Source organism: Caretta caretta, chromosome 3, assembly GCF_965140235.1.
Source record: "Caretta caretta isolate rCarCar2 chromosome 3, rCarCar1.hap1, whole genome shotgun sequence".
Classification (NCBI taxonomy): domain Eukaryota; kingdom Metazoa; phylum Chordata; order Testudines; family Cheloniidae; genus Caretta; species Caretta caretta.
The window spans coordinates 161454920-161479391 of NC_134208.1; the positions used below are offsets into that span (position 1 = coordinate 161454920).

Here is a 24472-nt window from a genome sequence, read left to right on the forward strand (position 1 = left end):
GAGAAACTATTCAAAGCTTTGTATGGCAGAGGGTTTCACTTTTCTCCCTGGAATGGATCTAGCTTCCCAGTACAGCAGAAGCTCAGCATTATGAACGCTTCAGGAATGGAGGTTGGTTGTAACTCTGAACAAAGTTCACAACAGAACATTGACTTAATACAGCTTTGAAACTTTACTATACAGAAGAAAAATGCTGCTTTATTTTTTTAGTAGTTTAACACAATACAGTACTTTTGTCTCTGCTGATGCCTGATCGTTTACTTCTGGTTCCAAATGAGGTGTGGGGTTGACTGGTCAGTTTGTAACTGAGTTTCTACTAGCCACACCTCTTGTTTAAGAGTATGAGGGAATAGCTCAAGTGAGATCCTATCTTGCCTTGTAGCTATTTAACCACCTCACCTGAAGCCCTGTAGAGGCTACTGGTGCTTCTAGACTAGCACCACTTCAGCCTTACAGGAAACATTTTTTTCCCTCCCAAACCATTTGATAAGGGGAAATCCTGTAAGCTTAAAATATAAATCTACCTTCCCTGAAGTTTGATTTTGTAAAGTATAGTTCCATTTGTTTAAACAATTTGCTAAACTCCATGATTACACAGGATCAATGTAGGTGCTTTGTAAAGGGCACTTTATTTACTATTTATAATCTGAATTCAGCCCATTAACTGAAGTTCTAGCCTCTATATTTTTGAAAAGCCCAACTATGCACAAAACTTTGATACACAGAGTTGTGCTTTGGGGAAGATGAATTTTTTTAAACTGCATTGGACCCTAAACTTTTCTGTACTGCAGTTAAGCAAATGGGTCACAGGCTAGCCTGGCTTTCACTGCAATATGTCAGTTCAAGGCTGTGTACATGGGCACAAGTGATGTAGGTCTGATTAGTTCCATAAAACCCAAGTGACTTAAATTTCAATCAGGAGTTTGCTAGAGCCTGATTTTGAATTTAAGAGCTGTGCAACTGCTTGCATGAGTGGCTCAAGTCTTACACAAGGTTACTGTTAACTTCTCACAAGTGGCTTCCAGGACAGATTCACTTGCATGCTCAAAGATCTAGCAAATTTATTTTGCTCTTTATTAGAATTTTCCTTTGAGTACAGGGTAGCTCATGTTCAATCTTTCTGACCAGACATCTTAAAATGGTAAATATTTTTAGAGTCTTACTGTAAACCATTGGTCTACAGTAACTGCAGGTTAATGTGAGGGAGAAGACAAGTTGGGTAGCATTTTACTTACAAAAATATTTCCACAGGAAATGTTCTGATTACATTTTTCATGAAATTTTAAGTCATTCAATAACTGGTTACATAGGCTACATTAATTAAAACCAACCACACAGGTACTTTTGTATTGCACATTTAAAGAGCTGCAGGTGGACCACAGCTATAAGAAGCAGGCTTCAAGTCCATCATTAGCATATGATTTTTGCATTCCCAGAGGGTGACTCTTCTTTAAAGTGATCTCAAATGCACATGACTAGGGAAATTTGAGGGAAAAGTAATTCTGCAAAAACTAAATATACTGAAACCAAATGTAAGAATAAAATTAAAAGATAGTTGTCTTTTGAAGGCATTTAAAGTCGTAACTGTATGAAATGTGCTAGAATCCATTCTACAGAGCCGCCATCCAACTGTTGAAGTTATGGTTTTCGTTCTGGAGGATGTGTGTTGTCCCTGGGACCTGCTGGTGATGGTGGACAAGGAGGGGCTGGTGGGTAGTCTCTAGGTCCTGGTGGAGGCAAGTCTCTATTTGGAGGAGGAGGATAGTCCCTTAAGCCTTGTGGGGGTAGCGGTGGACCAGGAGGATAATCTCGTGGGCCAAGAGGGCCTCCAGGTCGAAAAGGAGGAGGGAAACGTACATATCCTCTTGAGTCAGGAGGTGGTAACGGGCCAGGAGACAGGTCTCTCATTCCTAATGGTGGGCCAGGTAAATAGTCTCTTGCAGCTGGAGGTGGTGGCGGAGGACCACAAACTGAAAGGAAAGGGGAAAGTGAGTGATGATGGAAGTAGTGACTACACTCATTTAATGGAAGTGATACAGAAGTTTCCCCATGTTCCCCTGTTCCCATCCTGGCCCAAAGCATTTTAGCTAAAGAAAGATAGGTGCCAATAGAAACTGCAAACACAAACATTTGAGGCCACAAATCCCTGGGGGGATTTTTGGCAGCTAGCATTTCCTTTTTCACACTATTACTGTACAATAAACAAACAGATATAGATGCTTTGAATGGGGCTCCTTTGGAAGCTTGATGAATCGTGCTCAGCAAAGTGTTCCAGGAACTCACAGGGTAGGTCTACACAGCAAACACACACCCAGGACAGGCTTGGGCTGCAAAATTCAAGTGTAGAGATTCAGGGCTGGGCTCTGGGACCCTCCCCCCTAAGGAGGGACTCTCACTGCTGCAATAGGATATGGAGGAGCTACTGGAAGTAAGAAGAGGCATGGCTGAAAAAAACAAAGTTAAGTTAAACTCAAGCATAAGGTAATCATACCTAAGGGTAGAGGAAGGGGCCGAGACCCATAGTGCCCACGCAGTGGAGGTGGCAGTGCTCCAAATCGAACTGGAGGTGGTGGTCCAGTCACTGGAGAGGTCATTATGGGTGTCCCAGGAAAAGATGGACCTTTAGGACCTAGGTTTGCCTGTTCAAGATGTTGATTTGAAACTTTAATAAACATGATTTGTGACGATAACCAAATATGGATGCTAAAACACCAGAACTTAACTTGAGTGCCAAAAGGTAAGAAAAGACAAGTAAGGGCAAACAGCCAAAGAGCAACAAGTTGTCAAACCTCCCCCAGCCCTTTGCAGAGCATGGAGTTTGCTGCCTTTGGAAGAATCTGGTTTAGGCCACTCAAATGCATTCACATTAAACATACCTTTGGGATGACTGCTCCTATAGTACAGCACAGTCAAGACTAACCCCACCTCACAGATGCCAGTAGGCCCATACAATATTGCTGGATGTCAAAAGCTAAAACAAAATACCACCTTTCTTCCTGTAGTATGGGTTGAAATCATCTAAATCCTTCTGTACTACAAATATTTAGGTACCACAATATCACATTTCATTGGATTACTCTTACAAGTTCTTCCCAAAGAAATGTTTGCATGCAGTCCTTGACAAAAGCAATAGGGTTTTTGTCATATTGCAATAAAAATCAGACATAAAACTATAACAGAGCCATCAACAGGAGTAAAGAAACCTTTAAAAACAGAGCACCCATGGTTAGTTTTGCAGAGCATTTAGCTATTCAGCAATTTAAAACACCATGCCCTTTATTTCTCTCCATCAAAGCAAGGAGTGCACCAGCACCATATCCAGCTGCCAAATACTCACTGCTGCTGCTGCTTCTGAAGATGAAGGCAGAACAGTAGATACACAGGGGGCTTCAGACTCTTTGGGAGGGTTTTGCTTTTGTTTTTGGCAGTAAATGATGTACAGGGGATACAGACAAGATAGAACATGATACACAATTAAAGAAGAGAAGCAGCAGGTACAGTGGGTCACAAGAAATGCTGCCTAAAGTGTTCCCTTGGCAGAGGAAAAGTTTTCAGCTTACCACTCCATCCATGGATGTGGAAGGTGAGGAGGTTCTTGGCCCACTATTGACCAGGGCTGCTACAGCAGGGCCGAGATCTGTAAGAAAAGCAGAAATTTCATATGACTTTACTCTGCTTTGGAAGAGGAACCCGGGCCTTCAAATACACGTTTCCAGTCAATAAACAGCTAGCTAGCTAACTAACTGAAAGGCTTGGAGGCTGCAGCTCATGTAACTCACCTGGGACCGATGATCTTCCAGACAGCTCAGGTGGCCTCCTTGGAGCTGAAGGGCCATCCACCACCGCACCTTAAAAGAAATATAAAACACAGAGCTCAGACCCAGACTTGTTAATTCAGTTAGCTACTTTTACAGCAAATCCATATCTTCTGTACACCGGCACCTACACATCACTAATTGTGTACAGGTTCAGTGGCACCACTAGGGGTAGAGAGAAAAAACTAAATTTTGGGAGCAGTTTCCTTTTGAACCCTTTGAGGGAGATCACTTCCCAGCACTATCCTCCTATGAGACAGCAGTGCAAGTGCAAGAAATCCTTAGTTAGGCAAGGGGTTGACACTTCAGCACCTCCAGACATAAAACAGCATAGATTTCTAGGAATTTTCACAAGGTGTAGCATTTTGGATTACTTGAGTAAGAAATGGATTTATTTTTTTAAACAAGTGAATCCTTACAGTGACGGTAAGCTCATTACTTAATCTAATGTGGACAGATTCAGTCTCTCCAACCATTGTGTTGCATGTGAAAAACTCAGAGGTGTAAATACATCTGTGTATAAGCATAACTGATGGAATCCCTAGCTGAAACCAAGCTGATTAAAAACAAAGTCAAATGCTGCTACCAGGCCCCCCACCCTTGATCTCAGTAATACTGAGACTTTCAGACTGCAGTTTCTTTCTAACAAATTTGCATTTGGACTAACCCATACGTTAAACAACAAGCTTCAAAGCTAAAATGAAAATTAACATGAACCCATAAACTTATGCTGAATGAGTTCTCTGGCACTTTCTGGGATGTCCCTGGCAAACTAGAATGCACTGTTCTGCAACACCACAGATATGGTTCACCCTATCCAGAGAATTTCACAAGACAAAAAAAATAATTTCAAGAACGTGAGTCACGCAATGCCTTTTTGTGCTGACTGCCCCTCTCAGTGTGGTTAAAGTGAGGACCTTCAGGGTATATGCCAGCTTTACTCAAGTTCTCTCTTGCAGTTCACTGGTAACACTATCTAGGGACAATAAGCACTAGTAAAAGGCAATATTTAGCATTTGCATATTTCCCCAAAAGGCTCCACAAACAATACATTCTCAATTCCTCTCTCATATAAGGATAAATGGGCACAGAAGTCAATTGACTTGTTCAAGGCCACAGTGGGAACTGAGATTAGACCTCAGAATTTTTGTGTTCAGGGCTTCCTCCCATAAATGTCTATGGCTGCAGGAGAAGTTTCACTCCTTACCAAATTCACTTCTTGAACCTTCCCTTCTTGTGGCAGAGAGGGGCTGACCAGGAGCTTCCATCATCAGTGGTGGGGAAGGACCTCCTCCACTCACAGGTGATGGCCCAAAAGAGCCATCACGGCTCAGTGGACCTGTGTAAAGGGTGCAACAATACTTCATTAGTCCAGCACAGTTATTTCACTCTATAAATATTTAGAGCAAATACACCCAGGACTTCACAATCTTTAGAGGAATGGTGCAGGTGAGGGAGGGAAGATCAGTATTTACCTCTCCGTACTGGGACTTGACGGTCAGGTCTGCCTGCAGTTGGTTTTACAACTAATGGTCTTTGAAGCATTGCAATTTTTTGGTTCACTTCTATTAATCTAAAAAAATAAGCACAAGTTAAAAAATAAATTACGTTGAGTATACTTTGTCTGTTACAATATACTATTCAGGCCACCTGTATTGTAAAAGCTTACTAATGTCTTTCAGCATGAAGATATATTTAACAGTCAAGTGAATTTTAAGAAGGTGCACCACTACTCAAAGGAATTGTATGGCTGACCTGCTTGTTTAAATCGAGAAAGTGTAAACTGCTTGGGACAGGACTGCGACTTCCTTTAGTTTGTGCCCAAATAGTGCTGAGCACCACAAATAGCTTGTTACATGCTTACTTTTGCCTCAGGTTGGCAGCTTCTCTCTTTTCTTCAGCCAAAGCTCTCTCTGCAGAACGGGCAATGAGCTGTTCAGGGAAAGAGCAAAACAGGTACAGTAGAAACTGAATGCACTTGGGACCAAAAAAATAAACCAAAGTTTCCATCTGTTTTCCTAACTGCACGAACTGCTCCACTCAGGAAGCTAAATGTAAATTCAATAAATCTAACATTGCAGACTATTTAGGAACTGTAGTACAAGGGTCAGAAAAAGGAACACACTCTTACCCAATTGTCATGGGCCTTCTTCTCATGACCAGCAATCTTCGATTTAAGAAAAAGGAAAAAAGTGGTTTTAGCTTGGTTTATCCAATATTTACTCTATCCCACACTCCTCCCCATATATCAGAATATACAATAAGATAAACCAAGCCAACTATGACCAATGAGCAGGAATGTCTTTTACCTGGTTTTTATAAGATCTCTCTGTTTTTTTCAGTTCTTCCTCCATTTCCAGAATTCTTTGCCTGTAAAATATGAAAGGTTAAAACAAATTCTCCCCAATATCCAAAGTTAGAAAACTGTGAACCTCCAGTATCTGAACTTTACTTGTAAACTTTCACTTCCTCAACAGCCAACACTGCTTTTTCATCTGCAGCAGACAATTTCTGCTCCTTCTCTTGACGCTCGTATTCCTCCTGGGTCAGCTTCCTGTATGGAAGAGAGAGAAAGTTACTTCACTATACTACACATCTAAGATCTTAGAGACGAAAACTAGAAACCCAGTTGGCTGTATCTCATGCCTTCTACCTACAAGAAGAAAGGAAACACTAGAGCAGTGGTGGGCAACCTGTGGCCCATCAGGGTAATCTGCTGGTGGGCCACGAGACAGTTTGTTTACATTTGCACAGCTGCCTGCAGCAAACCGCGGCCACTGGGAGCTGTGGGCAGCCATGCAAACGTAAACACACTGTCTGGCAACCTGCCAGTGGATCACCCTGACAGTTGCCCACCGCTGCACTAGAGAAATATGAGTACAAAAGAGGAGAAAAATGCTCCCGACCCAGAATATTCACAGCCTTCTGAGCCAGACAAGCAAACCAAATCTATATCCTGAGAACCCAAAATCTCAGGTGCAGAGCTGACCAGGAGTGTGAGAGCCTCAGAGGTCTGTTACTAGTAGGCAGCTCAGCTCCACAACTCCCAATTTCTCTGTTTCTGGGAGAGTTTTCCCTATCTAGAGCTGTGCAGATGACAGATGTTAATTCAACTCTAGAGACAGACACTGATAAAGAGATGGACAGATTCTACACTTGACATCCAAATGGTTCAAGTAGTACAACAGTGTGTGTAAGTACAAGTAAACAGGAATTTTGGGGGTCTGGGAACAGAGCAGAGAGAAAACATCCTCTTTCTACAACTGTTATTTAAGGGAACTGAAGCCTCTGGTAAACAGTCTCCCAGCCAATTACTACTATTATGTGACCAGTTACCAGCGCCCCTTGTTCACCCTGTGTTTAGTTCCCACTCGCCTTCTTTCTGACTCCTTTGCAATCAGTCTGAAGTATCCAAGTTACAGGCAACTCTAAAAGTAACTCTCTCAAAAAAGAAGAAACTGGTAGTAACTCTAAACCTAATAACTACTAGCAGCTGCTTTTGGGTGGGTGATTTCCTTATTAGTGAGGCTAAGATGTAATCACAGAGATCATGGAAATCACAGAATCGGTGACTTCCAGAGACCTCTGTGACATTTTCACTTCAGCCCTGGGGCAGTGGGACTGGAGCTGTCAGCCAGCAGGACCCGCCCCCTACCCCCCCCCCCCATCGCAAATCCCAGCTGCTGCAGGCAGTGGGCTCCTCCCACATTCCCCAGCAGGGATGCCACCCATAGCCCCCACAGGTTATTGTTTGGTTATTGCCTGTGATCTGTTGTGACTTTTACTAAAAATAACCATGATAAAATCTTTGCCTTACTTATTATCTATATTTGGAAAGACTTCCCAGAGGATGAGAATTGTCCACTGGAAGTGTTTCATTCAAAGAGAAAGCATTAGATGGATGAGAGGATTATCCAGATTTAACAGTAAATTCATTTTAAAAAATCAGTTTTGAAAAGGATCTGAATCCTCATGCTTCAGGGCACGAGCCAACCTTGAACTACTGGAGGCTAGAAAACTTTCCCTGGGGGCAAGTTGTCCCATAACTGCCTCCTATGGGGTTTCCTGCACCCTCCTCTGAAAGAACTGATGTTGGCCATTGACAGTTACAGGACTCTGGAGTAGACGGACCCTGGTCCAATCAGGTAACGCAATTTCTTTGGTACTATGTCCTGTTTGTGATGGCCTTATAGTACCTTAAGTTTCCATCCCTTACTGATTTTCTTCCACATAAACAATAGTTTTAAACACTTGTCTCTTCCAGAACTGTGTTATTCTTAGTCACATTTGCCCTTTAGCTGAAAGTGTGGCTCAGAGTCCAACTCATGTCCCCCTGCCAAAGAAGCAGGTTGGTACTTCAACAACATTTCTACAACTTTAAAAAATTTCGAACATTAACAAATAGGGAATGAACAGTAAAGGGATTTAACTAACTTCCCAGTGCTGCGTGAGAGCATATCGACACTGTAGCACTTCAGCGAAGACGCTACTACACTGACAGGAGAGCTTCTCCTTTTGGCGTAGTTAATCCATCTCTGCAAGAAGTGGAAGCTATGTCAATGGTGACTTCCAGACATTAGGTTGGAATAACTGCATTGCTCAGGGGTGTGGATTTTTCACATCCCTCGGTGACACAGTAATACCGATGTACATTTATAGTGTAGACCTGGCCTAACCCTTCACCACTCACTCCACCAGACATTGCCTACCCATCTTAACTTTCCCCCTAGAAATGCAAAAAAATAGATGCAAGAGACAAAATGCAATGCTGAAAAATTATTGGAAACTGATCCCGATTACTGAACAGAAATGTATTTACTATTCTCTCTGCAAGATACTAGAAAGGAACGACTCTTTATTTGTGATGGCATTCTTACTGAGTTTGTACGACAAACTGTTAAGAGATTAGATAAATCAAAAGTTTTCAGCAAAACTTCCCCCCGAAAGCTTCTACTCTAGGAGCAGATATGTGAAAATTTCAAGAAAGTCAAGTTTCTAGGGAAGCTGTGATCATATACTGGGCTTACAACCAGAAGCTAGCTTCAACCTTATCAAAGCAGTGGCTATCAACACTCCATGAGAGTTTTGTATATAAAATTTTAACCAAGCAACTCAAAGTGAGAATAGGACAGAGAAGAAACAGTTAGATGGTGCATCTTATATAGGCAGAATGGGAAAGAGTAACTACTGTTTCCTTTCCTAAAGATAGAAAGCTTACTTCTGAAGCGCCATCTCCTTCTGCTGATAAAGCTCATTGAGAATCTCCACCTTCTGTTGCAGAGTTTTACATTCATTTTCAAATCTAGCTTTGGCTGTCTGTATTGAACAGGAATCGTGTTCCAGCTTTTTTATTTGCTCTGCAGGAGACAAAGAGGCACATAAGGCAGTGATAGGAACTGCTACCAAGCAATTTATAAATCACAGACAGAGTATTTCACACTAAGCGGCTCTTCTGCTGAGCCTACCTTCTAGCTCATGCCTTGCTGCTATTTCATCGCTCAGTTTGGATTGCAAAAGATCTCTATCTTCTTCAACTATAGATAATGTTGTTTTTACCTGTAAAGAGGGAAACAACAGTATTTTATAAACCTAGACAGAATTAAAAGTTATGTGGGAACTATTTGTTAAACAACGTAATGGGGTATACCCTTGAGACATCCATCATCTGCTTAATCTGATTCTTCATCTTCTCACTCTGGTTATCTAGAAGAGAAAAGTAATTGTTTTCCTTGCTTTGTATTCTCTTCTAATATTGTTTAGAAAATACAGAGTTTTAAAAAAATTATCTGACAAATATTTTAATGCTGAAACAAAAACAGAGTCAAGACTTTAAATCTCTCATATCACTGTTCCAGGACCATCATTCGGGACAAATTTATTAGTCCTTAAAGACATTTTACTTATCCAAAGAGCTTGAGTTCTGCACCTCATCATCTATATATGTTTAATTACCTCATGCACAAGCCAGATGTTATTTAAGATCTCTATACCTGGCAGTTCTCCATTGGCCAGATCATCCCCTGTGTCCCATCCATTTCCTTCTCCATCCTTCTTGCCCTCAGAATCTGGATCAGTTTGCTTTAGCTGCATAATGCAGTTAGTCAAAACCTAATGAAGAAATCAAAGGAACAATACATAGAAGTCACTCTACTTTTCCACAGTAGTTCAGCCATTTAACATATGGAATATTTAAGATGGTTGCTCTTTAGCAAGAACATACTTCGATTTCATTTTCCTTGTAGGCGAGAGCTTCTTCTATGTCCTTCTGAGACTTCTGATACTGTTTGATCTGTTCACTGAGCTCAGTGTGTCTCTCACTCCAGCCTTCTGCTTCTTGTAGCAGCTAAAAAAACAACAAGTCAACATGATTTTTGGCTTTATTTTTTAGTACTATGTATGCAGAGTGTATTGCCAACTTTGAAATGGTAACTGATCACCAGTGACTATGGAGAGCGTATGCTTAAATTAACCTGACATTTAACATGAGAGGATAGATAATCCCAGGACTACTTGAAAATCTGGCTGCTAGAAAATTTTCTGCAACTTGTATTGTTACATAGTTCTATGAATTTTTGTTCTCTTCAAGCATCTAATATTCAACACTAGAGTCAAAGGGCTCATTTTTTCCTAAATAGTAGAAATTACCTGAAGGTTACCAGCATCCCAGCCACACCCCTAATATAGTAATCAATCTAAAGAGGGGCAGAAGAAAGACACACAACACAAGAAGTAGCTTTTGTTACAAAGATAGGTCACTGTACAAGATGGGTCACGTTTCAGGACCAAGGAAAAGACATAGCTTCAGAATGGCCTCTTGCATTCCAATATGTAGCAAGAGTAGCAATTCTTCACAAGGGCTTCAATCGGCCCTGTCCGTAAGTGGTAACATTAGTGTCTGAAATATTGCTTCTGATCAGACACTGGCCATCACATCAACAGTGCAACAATTTCATAGAAGGGTTAGCAGCTGGCTCACTGGAACTGGTGAAGCTTTCACAACATACAAATGGGAATCAACCTGCCTGTAAAGCTTTGGAAGACATCTGTCAATCAGGGCTAACTCTGAAATAGTGGGCTTGAGTATTATCATACCTCTGGCTCATACCAAGATGATCCAATCAACATAAGATACTAGTATTAGGACGATAGGAAGGAATGTGCTAAGACCACAAAGTGCAGAAAGGCTTGGTGTATCAGTGTATAAATACTTGAAAAGCAACAGTTTAAGGTTTGCATGTGCTGTGGAAACCTCCTTACAAATCCCATAGGTTTATTTATTCTAGTATTTGACAACAAGAATTAATTGCAGAAGAAATAGTTGTGGGACTTTTTTTTTTTTTTTTTTTTAAACAAAATGCTCAGTTTTCCAACAGACCTAGTGCACAGTGTAAAATATTACAGAATTCAAGGAAGAAATGCAGATAGCATTTCAGGTTCACTAGCCTTTTGATGCTTACTTGCTCCTTTCTCTTTTTGAGTCTAGCATTCTCTTCCTGTATATGACGAAGCTCAGACTTCACCTTTTCTTCACTTAGTTTAGCTTCATTGAGGACTATCTGAACCTACAAAATTTCAACATGTCATTTAAGAATTGTATATTACGGACTATAAAATAGAAAAAAAAAAAAAAGGTTAAAAGCAAGCCCCTCCCCCATCCCCAACCTGGTAGGTTAAAATTTGCTATCAGATATTTGTGACAGTCTGGGGGTGCAATTTAGACTGGTGAGGAGTTGTGTCACTGCTTGCCCTGCAACCCTGGGTGCCTCACAATGCTTTGCTGTTGTAGTTCCCAATCTGGGATGCTTACAACCAAACAACAAGTATTCAGGTCACACCCTCAAGTGTCTCTGTGGTAGACAGCCCTGGTTCAGCAGCTCTGACCCGACCAGCCTGCCTACAGTCCCACTCTGGCTTCCATCAGCCTTTTCTCTCTTTTTCTTTCTTTCTTTCTTAAAATAACCAGCAAGGTGACACCAACACACTCAACATCCCGAATTTTCCCAAAACCATATGCTCTGTAATATCCCGTCACTTCCTGGATAGTTCAGAGAAATAATAAAGGTTTGTTTGTTCCTCTAAAGACACAAAGCACATCAAGCTTAACTGGGATAAATAAGCCTTCCATTTAAACACAGCACTGAGTTGGTTTATAGTAAGAATAAAACACATTTAACAACATTAGAACATAGGTTAAGTGATGCCATGTAAAAGAATAAAGTTAGAAAGGCTTACAAGTAAAACAAAAGTGAACACGTGCACCTAAAAGTCTAAAGCTTAATCTAGCAAGGTACAATCTTTGCCTAAGATCAGGCAGGTCCAGGCTGGGCTGGGTCAGGGCTCCTGTCCCCCAGCCCTGGCAGGTCCGGGTCGGGCTGGGTCAGGTCCAGGGGAGGGGGTGCCTCTTCCCCAACCACAGCAGGTCCGGGGCTGGGATGGGGCCAGGGGAGGGGTGCCTGTCCCCCAGCCGCAGCAGATCCAGGGGTTGAGGAGGGCATTGCTCCCTGCCATGGCCCTGAGGGCCTGTGCGGTGCTTATTAGGCAGCTGTGCAGCTTAGAGGGAACTTAGGTAAGGTGTGAATACATGAGTGCTTAAAGTCACAGTCTTAATACATGAAGATAGCTGGTACAAAAACCAGCTTCTGAGAGTGACTCTGAAGGAAGATCTAGAAAGTGCTTTACCTCTGAAAGCTCTACAGAATGCAGCATGATAACTTCTTGGAGTTTCTCCAAAGCCGTCTGCATTTCAAATATCTGCATAAGAAAGAATTAAAGGTGACTCCATTTTAGCTTCACAATTGAAATTTAATTTCAGTTACTATTAAATAATATATTTTCAAGGTATTTGAACATACCCGAAACTCCAACCAAACTAGAGTTTCAGAGCCAGTCCTCAGACTAATTGGAGTACAACACGTTGCCACACCAGGGGCAGGGGAATGAAAAGAAAAGGATCAGTTTGGGACCAAGCTACCACCCTTGCTTTCTAAGCTAACCGTTTCACGATCAGTTTCTCCACCCTGAAGTGAAAGGTGCAGTTTGCTGCTGCCACCTAGCAACAACTTTTGACCAAATGAAAGACCACCACCGGAACTCAGTGGAATCTGAGTTTAGCCATTGTTGGGTACGTCTGCATTGCAGCTAGGAGCATGCCTCCCAGGACACACACGAGCTCTGGTCAAGCTAGCATGCTAAAAATAGCGATGCGGATATTGAGAAACAGGCTAGCTGCCTGAGTACATGCCCACCCTGCTTCTAGGGTCCATATTCAGGTGAGTAGCTTACACTGCTGCTCATGCTGCAACAGCCAGGCTGCTGCTTTGAATATGCTAGTTCAGGGGTTCTCAAAATTCATTGCACTGCAACCCCCTTCTGATAACAAAAATTACTACACGATCCCGGGGGGGGAGGGAAGGGGCAGGACTGAAGCCTGAGCCTGCCCAAGCCCCACCACCCCAGACGAGGGTGGAGGGGAGAAAGGTGGGTGGAGGGCAAAAGCTAAGCCTGAGACCGCCGCCCAGGACTGAAGCCCAAGGGCCTCAGCTTCAGTCCCGGGCCTCAGGAAGTCTAATGCCAGCCCTGGCAACCCCATTAAAATGGAGTCACATCCCACTTTGGAATCCCAACCCACAGTTTGAGAAGTGCTGTGCTTGGCCAGCGCTAGGGCATGTCTTTCTCCCCAGGCATGGAGACATGCTTCCAGCTGCAGTGTAGACATATCCTTTGTGTTAGGAGGATCAACATGAAAAGACTTGGATAAGGGCAAGGGAAATCTCAGAAAACTTCATCCTCATAACAAAATTGAGGTTCCTAGGGAGATGGTAAAATTTCAGAAGATCGGTTAGGATAACTATTGGAACATAGTCGGAAACCAATATCGCCAGGAAATCCCAGAATGCAATCTTTCTCCATGGATTTCAGTGTTTCTGCTTTTGGTTGAGACAAAGAGGTGCAGAATCATGTGAATAAAAAGTCAGCCAAAACTCTACTTTGAGTTTTGGGAGAAGGTTTACTTCAGTTCCTTTTCTGAACTAGTTCACCCAGCCCTCCTCACCTCAATAATTCAGGCACAGTGACCCCTGACCTAAACCCTCTTAGGGCACCACTGGCCCTTACGGATATCTTACTTTGTCCTCTTTCTTCACATTCTGCTGTCTCTCTGTTTCTAGCACTGTTTGCAGGTTTCTCAATCTGTCATCTAGGAGATGGTTTGTTTCTTCAAGCCCCTTGATAACATCCTGTAACAGAAACAATTCCCAACCAACTAAAGCATAGTATTTATTTCTATATTTTTATGCACATCATAGAAAGCATGAGCTGCTCCTTACCTTAAGTCCTGCAGCTTCATCTGAGAGACTAGTGTTCTGTTTCTGGGCCACCTTCACAGATTCCTTGGCTTCCTTAATCTAGGTGCATGGAAACAATACGATAACACCACAGGCGGTACAAACAAAAGATAGTAATACAATAAAAGTTTTGTGCATGTTATTTATAAACTGTGTCCCAGATGCCAAACAGAGAAACATGACAGAAGACAATATGCCATGTAGGTTACAGAAATGATGATAGGACATTAGCTGTTTATTCACTGTACAGTAAGCCAACGACAGACAATTAAGAGGCATGAAGTAGGCAAATAGTGCAATACCTTTTGATCATATTCTGACATCTTCTCTAAGATTTCTGTTTTTTCTTGTAGGAGATTTTTAATCTTTTCAGCAAGTTGCTTTTCAGTCACTAAGGGAAAAAGGATAAAGCTAATAATTGTACTCCACGTCCTGGGAGAAAACTCAAAGCTGCTGTCACCACTTTGTGAACTTTTTTCAAGAGAGGACTATATCACAAAGCAGGGCCTTGTGCATTCCACAGTTCCATGGCACTCACTCCTTCCTGCACAACTGTGCTATAGAACTTAAACTTTCATTTACATAAAGGGTTGGAAAGCAACTGGACACAGAGTTAAGTATTCCGCTGCCCTGGGGAAACTTCAGTTGGTGCAGAGCTGATGTACCTGGCTCCTGTGCATCCTTCCTCACAGAGCACAGGAAGCATAGTCAGAGTAGGATGCATTCTGATTATGCCCAGACAGCGCATGTTTCCTTGGGAACCACTGCAACCTCAGACAGCTCCAACTCACGTGGAGGTTGAGGCGGGGGCACAGATCTGCCCTGAGACTCCGGGAACGGTAAATGGCTCCCTGATGGCTGGCTCTCTGTACTGCACCAAAACTAAAATCTATATAGCAGAGAATCTAGGCCAAGGTTTCTACTTCTCATGGCTGTGAAGGAAACACTGAGAACATGAACAGATCCTAAACTGGTGAGTGGTGCTGATGAGCTTGATGGAGCACCGCTCACCAGTAGAGTCCTCATAGGGAGTATTTCTCTGATGAAGCAATAGCCTGGAGAGGTGTGAACTTGCTCCTCCATCTAAACAGCTTGCTAAAATTGTCATCTTTAGGTTTCAGTGTTAAGTGTCAATATTATTTTGATGTTAATTTTTTTTGCAGAAACATCCAGCTAGTATGCTTATCCAAATCCCAAATTGCTTCCCACATCTCCCCAGGTGTCGTAAGCGCCAATTCTCCCATTTCCAAAACCTCCAGCTTCCTCAGTGACAATATCTGCAAGGAAGTTATGCATCCTCCCCATCCATGGCGTGGGGCACCAGTTATTGCTCCAGTAACCCATAAACTGCAGTGCAACTGCTGCCCCTCTCCTCCCCACTACACATGGGGTTTTGACACCCAACCTCTGCCCTACCGAGGGTGGCATTTGAAGTGTTGCGTGTGACTTCTGCCTTTATCCTTAACTTGGAGGTGTGGGCTGTAGCGATCAGAAGCCCTAGTATCCAATGTTTCATCTTAATCCAGGCAGCCAATTTGTGCAGCACCGTATCTTTTAATATTAAGCGCTGCCACAGCACAGCACACATGGCTCATACTGGCTTCCCCTAGCATATACAATAATCTTAGATATGTGTTCTCTTGGAAAGGAAAAGATGACTAATACTTAGCCCCCATAACATGTTCAAAGTCTTTAAACAACGACAGCAAGAACACTGAAAAGCATAAAGAATCTTACCTTGATACATTCTACTCTTTACCTACAGGAGAAAACAAGAACAAAAGGAAGTGGTCACAAAAAGAGTTATTCAAAAGCTTCTATGAATCCCTCCCCAAAGGGGGGAAAACAATTGTGAGAGGGAGACAGTTAGCCTTAAATGTACGTGGACTGAATTAGCGTATGGAAAGATTTACATATATATCACTGCCAATTAAAGTGTCAAGTAACATTGAATAAACAAGCTTAGCTAATAAAAGCTTCTAGGCTAATGCCCTATTTCAGAGCCTGGGGAAAGGACTGTTTATTCAACCATTAGGAGGGCACAAATAACCCAAATTAGAATAAATTAAAAAAATATTAACCAACTGTACATCAAATGATCATCCTGAATTTGCAGAAGTTAAAGGGTGACACACAAACCTAGCTGCAATCAACTAGTTAAAATGAACTACATTTGTATGGAAATTACTATTTTCCAAGCAAATACTACTTTAAAAAAAAAATACATAAAACTCTCCTTCTTATGCCCTTATAAATTAAGGAGACTTTGCGTGAGATCCAGAACCAGTGAATTAACCAACAAAGCTAGAGTGATGAAAAATCAGTGCTGTCCCAAAACATGTTTGTTTTCCATATTATTCTACTTTACACAGTAAGTGGCATTGACAAATGTGTAGAATTTTTAAGTGCTTACTCTCCTTTAATTTAAAGGTTGCAAAATAAATTGGCACTTTAACAATCTAACTTTAAATACTAATTCCCACATGGATGACACTGGAAAAGAAATTTGAAGGCTGGTCAGAGATAAATACTTTGCCTGGGGATTTGTTTGTGGAAAGGGAAATGTTAAACATTTTATGTGGAGTGGGCAAGAGGTGAGTATGGGGAGGGGCTTTACAGCTGCAATGAAGACTAGATCTCCTACCAGGGAACCTGAAATGGTCAGCTGAGTGGTCAAATGCTTGTTATGTAGTTGGTTGGGGATTCAATCAGGCATTTAGGAGGCACAATTTGCATAGACAATTTCACTCTTCCTCAGCATTCTAAGGTTTCCATAACAACTCCCTGCAATCCTGGAACTATACATTGACAGTTACTGAAATTTTCACTGTGATAGTTTGATAGACTCACTCCATAACTTAAAGAATATTGGTTTCAGTTTTAAAAGAAACTGTTAAACACTAAATTAATGTTAATGATCTAGATGGGAAAGGAAAGAAAAATATTGCTTTGATACTTGTAGCATTACAAGTACTCAGCCACAGTACACTCAACATCACAAAGGACTAAACATCAGTATGCTCATAAACTTGAAGTGTACTTACTGAAAGGCAGGTTCTCCAGAACAGTATACCTAGAGTAGCAATTCCCACCAAGGCAGTGATAATGATGGGCTCCCATGGAAGTCCATGGAAGTCAGGCCCAGGCCGAATGTCCTCAGGCAGTGTAGCAATCAACTAAAACAACAGGGTTGACAACCATGATTTAAAAAAAAAAAACGAAACAAAACAAAAACAGACCTTTTAATAAAATACACAGGAAGAGCAAAAGAAGGAAAACAACCATCTACCCGTAAAACCAGAGAGGACTATCCAAAGACTTCTAGGGTAGTCACAATGGTCTCAAATGGCCTGCAAAGAGCTCAGCGCTAGAACATGCCAAGTAAATGTAATTAGCCTAAAGAAGCATCTGTGGAGCCATGAAGAAGCTTGATGGTTGGGTTTGGCAACAAAGATGCAAGCAATCTGATCACATTTCTACTTGAAAATATTTTTGAATATCTGAAGAACCTGGAAGTAAGGGGCTTCTATACAATTTAACCATCCAACACTCCCTAGAAGCCACCAGCTTCTTTTTAAAAACAAGGCCAAGTGGATCACAGACATTTGTGGTTATACATAACTGATCAATTAGCTCTTCAGCACATGAAGTCATTCCTTTTTACATTTCCTGTCATTAGCACTATACTGAAACCATAAGAAAATATAATGAAACTTGATAGTCTGAACATTTTCTCACTTCCCTAGTTCATCCTTGTCAAATGGTCTCTTCCTATCCCTGATATAAAAGTGAGACTGGATAAGTTAAATTTATTTTAAACACATTTAGCCACACAGTCCTCTTTTCAACCACACAACTAAAACATGCAATCTTCAATAACCTTTGAAAAAATAAATGTTAAAAGCTCCAGATCCAGCTCATCCAGAGTTCTGTTTTGTTTCAACAGTCTTTTTGACTATACAATGCACTTACATACCAAAAAAAATCATAATACCAATCCACAAGCCTAAAAGACAACACAGCCCATAACAGTCCATCTAATGTTACAGCGACAAAAACTCCTCCCGACTTTCCTACTTTGTTTCTCATACCTGCAAGCTTTAGGTAAAAGTGATTTGTGAAATTCTGGAAGAGAATGGGAGTCACCTGACAGAAAGCGGAGATCCATGACAGCATTATAATAGGATATATTTGGTCAACGGTGATAAAAAAAAAAAAAAAACAGCAGCAAAATGGAAAGAACAAGAAACAGCAAGAGAACGTATTCCCTGGCTGGGAAGTTCCTGAACACTGAGGACAGGAAGGTTCTCTTGCTCCCCCAACACACCCAAGGCCTAGCTCTCAATAACCAGCCATCCCCTCCTTCTCACCCCCCTCGCCCCCACTGACAACTGACCCACCGCCTGCAGGCGAGGAGGGGGTAGCCCCACTCCGTGCCCCGTCCCAGGCCAGGCTTCCGTGCTGGCTCGCCGCCCCGCCGGCTCAGTGTGTTATGACGGGAAGCGGGAGGGGAACAGGCCGGCGGGTGGTGCAGTGACTACGGGCCAAGCTCGCGGCGCTCGCTCCCCCGGCGGCCCCCGCACCGGCTGCCACACGCGGCTGGGAGGCGCCGGGCAAAGGGGGGCGGGGCGGGGCGGGGGAGAGGGTTCGGGCCCCGGCTCGGGATCCCGGGCGCCCTCTGGGGAATCCACGCGAGCCGCCCGGGGAGGGGGAGGTGCCGGGACGCCGGGGGCTCCCCCCTTCCTCGGCTGCCCGCGCCCCGCTCCCACCTGCAGCAGCCAGCCCATGAGGGCGGCGTATCCGCGGGACAGGGGCCCCAGCAGGAGCGCGGCGGGGCCGGCGGCGGTGGCGGCGGCTGCCCCGGGGGGGGCCGTGGGCTCCATGGGGAGAGGGGACCGCGGTCGGCGGCGCTGAGCGAACTTCGCCTCCTTCGCTAGCCCACAATCACACGTCACCTCACGGTGACCCCGGCGCCGGCCGCGCGCGTCATCGCCCGGCGCCGGCAGGGGAGGCGCGGGAACCCGGAAGCGGGGCGGCCCCGAGTCCCCGGCCTGAGCCACGTGGGGAGGGGGAGACGCTCCACCCCGCCGGGCGGAGCCGGGCAGTGCGCGAGCCGCGATGCCGTGTGCTCCGCGCGCCGCCGGGCCCGCAATTCCCCAGGCGGCGCTGGAGGAGCGGCGGCTCCGTGTCCTGCCCGCGTGTCTGCAATCCCAGCCCGCTCCCCCTGCCCAGCCTACGCAGCTGCCAGCAGAGCCTGCGCCCCGGAGAGCCTCAGCCAGCTCTTCGGCCGGGCTGACCTGTCCCGCCATCCCCGGCTACACCCAGCGGGCACCGAGCACTAAGGGGGAGGGGGGGTGATTTGATATCATCTTAGTTACCCAGTACAGCTTGCGCGTGTGGGCACATGCCAAGTTTAGCTTGTGTCTGTAGATATGCAAGTGCAAGCTAAATAGAGATGGACCATTTTCAAGCGATGTGAGCCCATACCCAAAAGTGGTTGGCATAATCTAAACCCATTCAAGCTAAAGTGGTGCAACTTCTCTGTTTATACAAGCCCTCAGAACTCACACACCGAATTTAATTTCATGTATTCCTACAATACAATCCTCTTTATAAACAATTTTCCATTTGGATGGGGTCATTTAGTCCCCCACTCCCTAAACAGCTTTCTTTGCAAACAACCCATTTTTCATACATTTCACAAAATTGTTTTGGAGATGCCTCAGTAGGCCAACTATGAATGCTCAATTTAAAAAAAATCAACATAAAATTAAATAATTTTAAAAAGTACATGCCATACTGTACTTACAATATCTGTGAATGGTCGCATGTTTTCTTTAGCTAAAATAACCACATCATTGAGAGTTATATGCGGTACAGCAGGATCTCCTTCTAAATGAGGACTTTCAGTCTTCACAGTATCATCCGCAGTAGTAACTATACCTTCGTTAAAAGGAGGAAAATGTTAATTTTGGAAATATTTTAAGTAAACCTACAGTACTCCTTAGTATTTATTCTAGGCCCTGTGTACAGTATGGAAGTTTTCTAAAATGAGTGTTCACATGGTTGTGAGACCAAGGATTGGACCTCAGAAGTACCTGGCTCATAGACTTCTGATCTAACAATTCTTCACCATGGAACTGTTGCTGTGGCAAGAGATGCATGTGCAAATTCTTTCTCCACCATTACCCGGAATTCCTACTAATAGCACCTGAAAGTGATGTTTGGCCACTCCTGATCGAAAATTAGGCTATCATGTCTATGTACTCGCATTCAGCTTTATGTCAGCCAAAAACTAGGGCTAATTTTTTGGGAGTGGTTGTCTTATATCAAAGTCAGATCGAAAAGAGTGGATGATAGAAATTAGCTCTGCAGAAGTTGAGTGGCAGAGGTACAGAGTCCATAAACTCCACATGCTCCCTAGTGCCTCATCTCTTGCCTGTCTAAGGCTATGTCTACACTACCACGGTAAGTTGACCTAAGCTACGCAACTCCAGCTACATGAATAACGTAGCTGGAGTGGACGTATCTTAGGTTGACTTACGGGGTCCACACTACGCTGGGTTGACAGAAGACATTCTCCTGTCAACTTACCTTACTCCTCTCATTCGGGTAGAGTACTGGTCGACTGGATAGCGATCTCCACTCAATTTGGCGGGTCTTCACTATACCCACTAAATCGAGCCAAGTGCATCGATCCCTGGGGTGTGGATGGTGCGGGGGTACTGTAGACATAGGCTCACGGTTGGTCATCTCAGGAAGGACTTGCTGCCAGCCCTGTTGGTTTCCTACTACTGTATATACTCATTTCTAAGCTTACTTTGCTTACAAGCGAGTAAACGATTTTTAATTTAATTTTACATGGAGAGAGTTGAGGAGGAATCTCTGCTCAATTCTTTCAGTAAATGGTGATACTTTTCTCCTGTTCTGTAGGTGCAAAAGCAGGATTCCGAGGGATTTAGCGTTCTTAGAAGGCAATGTTAATATACTAAATTTAGATGAGTCTGGCCTGAATCCGCTTTAGTTTTAGGACTTTTCACTCTGGATCCAAATTTAACAATTCTGACCCATCTCATAGAAATATAGGAATTGGTCAGACTGGTAATCTGGTCCATCTAGTCCAGTACCAGAGGCTTCAGAGGAAGGTGCAAGAAACCCTTTGCCAGACAACTGTGGAATCAGCAGGCCATTAGCGCAGGTTTTTCCTAACCCCTTTAAATTAGAGGTTGGTTTATGCCCTAAAGCATGAGCATTTATATATTTACATCTTTCTCTCCAGCATACCTCTGGCTGATCTTTAACTAAAATACCTAACATGATTTTTTACTCTTACTGTCATTACATCATATATATCATTAGGCCCTAAGCAAAATAAGCAGTCATGAGATAAGAGGAAAGGTCCTCTCACGGATCAGTAACTGGTTAAAAGATAGGCAACAAAGGGTAGGAATATATAGTCAGATTTCACAATGGAGAGAGGTAAATAGTGGGGTTCCCCAGGAATCTGCACTAGGACTGTGGTGTTCAACCTATTCAGAAATGATCTGGAAAAGGGAGTGAACCTGAGGTACCAAAATTTGCAGACGATACAAAAAATCACTGAACATAGTTAAGACCAAAGCTGAATACAAAGAGTTACAGAGAGATCTCACAAAACTGGGTGACTGGACAACAAAAAATGGCAGATCAAATTAAATACTGATACATGCAAAGTAATGCACATTGGAAAACATATAATCCCAACAATACATACAAAGTGATGGGGTCAAAATTAGCCATTACCACTCAAGAAACAGATTTTTGAGTCATTGTGGATAGTTCTCTGAAGTTGCCGGCCCAGCAGACTGAAGTCCTCTGTCTAGCCACAGATAAGATAAAGGCACCGATGGTACCATTGCAATTTACTCTACAGTGCTCAGCCATTGTGACTCAGTCCTAACCTGGACTCACTTGTAGGAGTAAAAGGACAGCTCCAGGCCCATTCAAGCCTTATCCTCTCCACTGAGACTGCAAACAACAGGCTTGGAGATGTGGACATTTTTGTCCACTGGGAATTGAATAGTTGCCATTTCACATATGCCAAACAGTCATCAGACGGTCCTGTGAGCCTGGGCTGAATTCAGAAAAGGACAGGCTCCATTCCCTAAAGTGAAAATCTTATTGTATGCAGCACTGGGTAGATTTTTACAGCGCTGTATACATTTTTTTAAAACAACCAGCTACCAACCCTCTGAGTCATATCACTTCCATTTCCTCTTTATAGTTAGCTTATGACGATTTTAAATTTTAAATTCGTATAGTGTGTTGATATGTCATAGAAGTTTTATACTGGGTAACTAGAGATTAATGTGAATCACTTTCTCTCAATCATGTGTAATAGTAAAGTGAGAAGAAAAGATGGTCTAGTGCAGGGGTGGCAAAGTATGGCCCAGGGGCCACATCCAGCTCTCCAGACGTTTTAATTCAGCCCTCGAGCTCCCGCCGGGGAGCGGGGTCCAGGGCTTGCCCTGCTCTGGTGCTTCAGCTCGGAAGCAGGGTCGGGGACTTGTCCCACTCCGCACAGCTCCTGAAAGCAGCGGCATGTCCCCCCTCCAGCTCCTACGCATAAGGGCAGCCAGGGGGCGCCACATGCTGACCCCACCCCAAGAGCCGCCCCCACAGCTCCCTTTGGCCGGGAACCGCGGACAATGGGAGCTAGGGGGCGGCGCCTGCGGATGGGGCAGCACGCAAAGGTGCCTGGCTGCACCTCCACGTAGGAGCCGGAGGGGGGACATGCCGCTGCTTCTGGGAGCTGACTGAGGTAAGCCGCCTGGAGCCTGCACTCCTGACTACCTCCCGCGCCCCAACCCCCTGCCCCAGCCCTGATTCCCCTCCTGCCCTCCAAACCCCTTGGTCCCACTCTGGAGCACCCTCCTGCACCCCCAACCCCTTATCCCCAGCCCCACCCCAAGCCAGAATCCTCACTCCCCCTCCTGCATCCCAACCCCCAATTTCATGAGCATTCATGGCCTGCCATACAATTTCCATATCCAGATGTGGTCCTCGGGCCAAAAAGTTTGCCCACCCCTGGTCTAGTGGTTAGGGAGCTAGCCTAGGGAAACCCTCACGGGGATGTTGTGAGGATAAATACATTAAAGATAGGGAGGTACTCTCAATTACTATGGTAATGGGAGCCATATAGGTACCTAAAATACAAAGTTAGATTGTCCATCAGGTTCGGCACACCAGTCTGAGTATTAATATTAGAAACTGCATTTGTGCTGTTTTTATAGTGCACCAACACAGCAAAAGACTCTTTCCGTTCACTTCAACAGGAGCTGAATTGTGCAATTATCAGAATCATTCAAAGCTTTAGGCAGAATTTGCCAGGCATAACATATTAATGTCACTTCAGCCATACTTCTCTTAAAAAAAATTTAAAGCATCAAAAAAGTTACCTGCAGCCAAATCTTCTCTGTTACTCTGAATTGGCCCAAGGGACGTATCCGTCAGTGGCAATCCCTTCTCAGTATCAAGGATTTCCTGGGTTTCCTTTTTATCCAAGAGCCCCACCTCTTCAAAAATATTCATATCTGGCTCAGGCTCCCTCAGATTTAGAGCCTCCTCTTCCTCTTCAATATGCTGTACTGGCCTCTCATCTTCAACTTGTGGGAACTTCTGACCAATTTCTTCAGCTGAACTTGGGCTTCCCACAAGATGGCTGTCATATTCAGTTTCTTTTACAGTATCTATAGTAGAGAAGAAAGCATGGATGTGGCATAGTTGGCTTGTCTTTCTCACTGGCAGCTGTGTTCAGTGAAAGATATTCAAAGACTGTGATTGAGAAAGCCTTACCGATATCTTCCACTAAATATATTCTTCCAGATGGCTATTTTTTTGTTCTAGCATATTTTTAGGCAAATTTCAGTGACACCCTAGTAAATATTTGCATGGAAATTATGCCAGGTAAAAACACTGACCAGATGGAAGAATTTAGTTTTACTGTATCTCAGTAACAAGAATGTATCAGAAAATAAACGGCCAACTATTTGCTTCTGTTAAAAGGGCCCTATTTATACTAAGGTTTTGTACTGCCCTTCATCTTTGTCCCCATCACTATTATCTGACTAATCAGGCAGGCATCAGCAAGTCTCTGGTGGACTTCATGGTGCCTGTGGCTCACCTTCCTTGCCAAGGTTGGCATACTCAGTATTTCCTCCACTCATTCACAGTGTTTTGATGATATTGTGGTGATAGGATTCTTATCTAGATAATTTTTCAGTGCCTAAGTTTAATATAAAATCATTGCACATATCAGATAATGGCACACTAGTT

General features: G+C 43.5%; 1 protein-coding gene across 2 annotated transcripts in view; it reads right to left on the reverse strand.

Annotated features, from left to right (window-relative positions):
* Nucleotides 1–153: 153 nt before the first annotated feature.
* Nucleotides 154–24472, reverse strand: part of MIA3 (MIA SH3 domain ER export factor 3) — a 36538-nt gene continuing 12219 nt past the window's right edge. Inside the window, exons 5-29 of one of the 2 annotated variants that reach the window (XM_048843254.2) lie at nucleotides 23596–23886; nucleotides 19968–20101; nucleotides 17203–17334; nucleotides 15896–15917; nucleotides 14461–14549; nucleotides 14141–14218; nucleotides 13940–14050; nucleotides 12495–12566; nucleotides 11273–11377; nucleotides 10036–10158; nucleotides 9806–9923; nucleotides 9463–9518; nucleotides 9281–9371; nucleotides 9034–9172; nucleotides 6268–6369; nucleotides 6125–6185; nucleotides 5947–5982; nucleotides 5680–5747; nucleotides 5291–5388; nucleotides 5023–5154; nucleotides 3780–3848; nucleotides 3561–3637; nucleotides 3338–3412; nucleotides 2492–2639; nucleotides 154–1970 (exon numbers count right to left, since the gene is read on the reverse strand). In XM_048843254.2, coding sequence (XP_048699211.2) covers nucleotides 1639–1970; nucleotides 2492–2639; nucleotides 3338–3412; nucleotides 3561–3637; nucleotides 3780–3848; nucleotides 5023–5154; nucleotides 5291–5388; nucleotides 5680–5747; nucleotides 5947–5982; nucleotides 6125–6185; nucleotides 6268–6369; nucleotides 9034–9172; nucleotides 9281–9371; nucleotides 9463–9518; nucleotides 9806–9923; nucleotides 10036–10158; nucleotides 11273–11377; nucleotides 12495–12566; nucleotides 13940–14050; nucleotides 14141–14218; nucleotides 14461–14549; nucleotides 15896–15917; nucleotides 17203–17334; nucleotides 19968–20101; nucleotides 23596–23886 — 2759 coding nt within the window. In that variant the 3' untranslated portion in view covers nucleotides 154–1638. The remainder of the gene's footprint in view (nucleotides 1971–2491; nucleotides 2640–3337; nucleotides 3413–3560; nucleotides 3638–3779; nucleotides 3849–5022; nucleotides 5155–5290; nucleotides 5389–5679; nucleotides 5748–5946; nucleotides 5983–6124; nucleotides 6186–6267; nucleotides 6370–9033; nucleotides 9173–9280; nucleotides 9372–9462; nucleotides 9519–9805; nucleotides 9924–10035; nucleotides 10159–11272; nucleotides 11378–12494; nucleotides 12567–13939; nucleotides 14051–14140; nucleotides 14219–14460; nucleotides 14550–15895; nucleotides 15918–17202; nucleotides 17335–19967; nucleotides 20102–23595; nucleotides 23887–24472) is intronic. The other variant, XM_048843255.2, reaches the window with a different exon arrangement.